This window comes from Acanthisitta chloris, unplaced genomic scaffold (assembly GCF_000695815.1).
Source record: "Acanthisitta chloris isolate BGI_N310 unplaced genomic scaffold, ASM69581v1 scaffold27566, whole genome shotgun sequence".
NCBI classification, from domain to species: Eukaryota; Metazoa; Chordata; class Aves; order Passeriformes; family Acanthisittidae; genus Acanthisitta; species Acanthisitta chloris.
This window is the reverse complement of record NW_008677992.1, coordinates 41,143-44,468: the sequence shown is the minus strand read 5'-3', so window position 1 is coordinate 44,468 and position 3,326 is coordinate 41,143. Positions and strand designations below refer to the sequence as shown.

Sequence of the window (3,326 nt, the reverse complement as noted above, 5' to 3'; positions counted from 1 at the left end):
GACCTCATAGCAACTTTTCAATATCTCTAGGGAGCCAGGGTGGGTCTCTTTGTTAGGAACTGCAGTGATAGGACAAGGGGTAATGGGTTCAAATTGAAGGAGGGGAAGTTTAGGTTAGATATTAGAAAAAGGTTTTTTACTATAAGGGTGGTGAGTCACTGGAACAGGTTGCCCAGGGACATTGTGGCTGTCTAGACCCTGGTGGTGTTCAGGGCCAGGCTGGATAAGGCCTTGTGCAACCTGATCTAGTGAAGAGGTGTCCCTGCCCATGGCAGGGGGATTGGGACTAGGTGATCTCTAAGGTCCTTTCCAACCCTTAAATTCTATGATTCTATCCCTCTGAAGAGCCTGTAACCATCCCTGGCAGCACTCCAGCCATACAAGTCATGCCACCACGTTTCTGTGATAGCAACTACATCATAGCTTGCCTGCTGCACGATGGTCTCCAGCTCCTCGTGTTTGTTCCCCACACTGCGTGCATTAGTGTACATGCACTTCAGCTGGGCTGATGGTTTAACTCCTAACTCTGGCTGCCCACCCTGAGGCTCATCTCTAGAAAGCCTGGTTTCCAGCCCTTCCCCCTTCAAACCTAGTTTAAAGCCCTCCTGATCAGCCCTGCACTATAAATCTCTTTACAGCCGTTGGAATTGGAATCTTTCCGCCTTTCCACAAGGAATCCATCCATGAATGACAAATTGATTATGAAGCAACAGGAAATGAAAAAAACCTGGCTTCAACTCCAAGAACAGGCCAAACAAAGGTGAAGACTCATATCAACTTGAGCATCTCTCAGTAGAGGCAAAGCTGCTCTCTGGGGTCTAAACTGGTGTGGTTTTGGGAAAACTAATATGAGGTCATGGTTTATCCCATTAAATAATGTTACTAAAATGCCTTCACACTATCAAATTAAATCTATCATAAATCCTTTGTGAAAGACTTCTTTTTGGATGGTTTTAGAAGATTATTTTTTTCTTGAATCTTTCGAAAACAAGAAAGGCTTAGGCCTGATCTGTAATCATTGCTGGAAGGAACAGCTATGAAGGATTTTCTACCTTTCTTGTGCTGATGAACTGATGTAGGAAAATTAGTAAGCATATTGTCTCCAAAGCAGTGTGCAGCTCCTGTGATTTTTGTTTAGCGGAGGACTGTTAGGAACTGTAAGGGAAAGTCATTTCATATGACTTCTAAGATACTTTCCTCTGCAAATGGGGAGGGAGAGGCAAGTAGATGATTCTGTGCTGGATAATGCTGAATTGTACATTGTGTGGCAGGAAGGAGAAGCTGGCAGCCTCATATCAGTTGCAGAAGTTTAATTTGGAGATGAAAGAGTTACTAGACTGGACTCAAAACATCAGAGGTTTAATGGAAGCAGGAGGACTTCCTAAAAGTGCAAATGAAGCTGAAATTATGATTGAGGAGCATCAGGAGAGAAAGGTAAGTATCATCATTGCTTCCAATTGAACATAATGGCAATCTTTCCCATTATAGTTAATTGCTGCAGACACAGCAGAATTTTGCTGCATGCATCTGTCAATAACATGGTGAAAATTTGTTTTCAATACTGGGCTAGGGATAGAAGTCACCTACATATTGACAAAACTCTGTCTCGTGGGCTGACAGCTTGCGTCTTTGCAGAAATGCTCAGAAAGCCCCGTTAGCTCTCACCTGTACTGCTGTCCAAGCTTGTAGGTAAAAAGAAGGTTCAGTATCATGCTTGCTGCTGATCTCTTTAACCAGATTGCCAAAAAGGCAATGCCAGTTAATTCTAGCTTTGAATTAATTTTTTTCATGCAAACTCCATTTGCCTGAGAAGAAAATAAAAACAGCAATTCTTTTCACACAGGGCAGTAAAGTACCATTGAATGATTCTATACATTCAGTTCTGAAACACTTCATATACCAGTACTAATTACCACACAATCTTTTGGTGGCTAATATGGCTAATATCTTTGGTTTCTTTGCTAATAGGAGTGATATTGTTAATTAACCTTAGGAATAAAAGTCCATATTCCACTTTTTTCCAAGCATCATAGCTATCTTTCAGCTATGATATCTTCTCTTTGCAGTTATGTTACTTTTTCCAAAAATCATCTTTCCGGAGTCATGATTAATGTCCAGTGCTTTGTGGGTCCCATTATTAGCACAAATAATTTGTAGATTCTGATTAATTTTCTAAACTTGAATTTAGTATGAAGTACCTGAAATCCCATCCTTTCTTAGAGTCTTCCATTTTAACAATGTTTTCTCATGTCACAGGCTTAACAATGTTTTTGCTAATAATTCTTGGTCACACTTGAAATATCCCAAGCCACTGATGTAATGTGCTCCAAATTTAAATGATAGCAAGAGATATCTTTAATATCTATTACTAAAGGAACCCAAATGGCTCTAAGGAGACAGTCACAAAAAAAAAAAGGAGGAATCCAGACAATATGTTCTTATGTTGATGAAACTAAAATTATAGGCAAGAAAAATAGAGGAGTTGGGTTTTTTTTCATTCAGGTTAGTGGCTCAAACCAAAATCCTTAAGACTAGAGTTGAACACAAGATGATAATGTGAATCTTAGTAAAAGTCAAATCACCATTCTACATCTGCATTAGCTATGATTAGGCAACACCACCACCTCAAAAAGCCCTAAAAGCATCAGTTCTAATTTCAGAAATTTAATAGTACATGCTACTATGTTTAAGGTGGTTTGTGAGTTAATGCATGGCATTATTTCAGCACATGGTTATTTTTATTTTCAAATTGCATACATTAGAAATTCCACATTTAGTTTGCAGGGGTCATAATTGCTTGCACAGTTGCACCTTCAGAATTGGAGGGGAAGTCCTATGGGGAATGGCTGAGGGAGCTGGGTCTGCTTAGCCTGGAGAAGAGGAGGTACAGGGTGACTTATCACACTCTACAACTACCTGAAAGGAGGTTTTAGCCAAATGGGGTTTGGCCTCTTCTCCCAGGTAACTAGCAACAGGACAAGAGGACATAGCCTCAAGCTGCACCAGGAGAAGTTTAGGCTGGTTGGACATTAGGAGGAATTTCTTCACAGAAAGAGTGATTAAACACTGGAATGGACTGCCCAGGGAGGTGGTGGTGTCACTGTTCCTGGAGGTATTTAAGAAAAGACTGTACATGGCACTTGGTGCTGCTCAGTCATAGGTTGGACTCCATTTCAGACATTTATTCCAACCTAATTGATTCTGTGATTCTGTATATGGGCATAACTCATTCCTCAGACCAGGCACCAAAGTTGACTGTATTTCATTTTAACACCACAAAATAAATTAAAACCATGTCTTTAATGTAACAATCTGATGCCAACTTA

At 40.2% G+C, this 3,326-nt stretch overlaps 1 protein-coding gene across 1 annotated transcript in view; it reads left to right on the top strand.

Annotated features, from left to right (window-relative positions):
- Positions 1-638: 638 nt before the first annotated feature.
- Positions 639-3,326, top strand: part of LOC103804139 (spectrin beta chain, non-erythrocytic 5-like) — a gene marked incomplete at its 5' end in the record, with an annotated part of 27,482 nt that continues 24,794 nt past the window's right edge. The window contains 2 exons of the mRNA XM_009076736.1: positions 639-760; positions 1,272-1,434. Of these exons, the coding sequence (XP_009074984.1) occupies positions 639-760; positions 1,272-1,434 (285 nt within the window). The remainder of the gene's footprint in view (positions 761-1,271; positions 1,435-3,326) is intronic.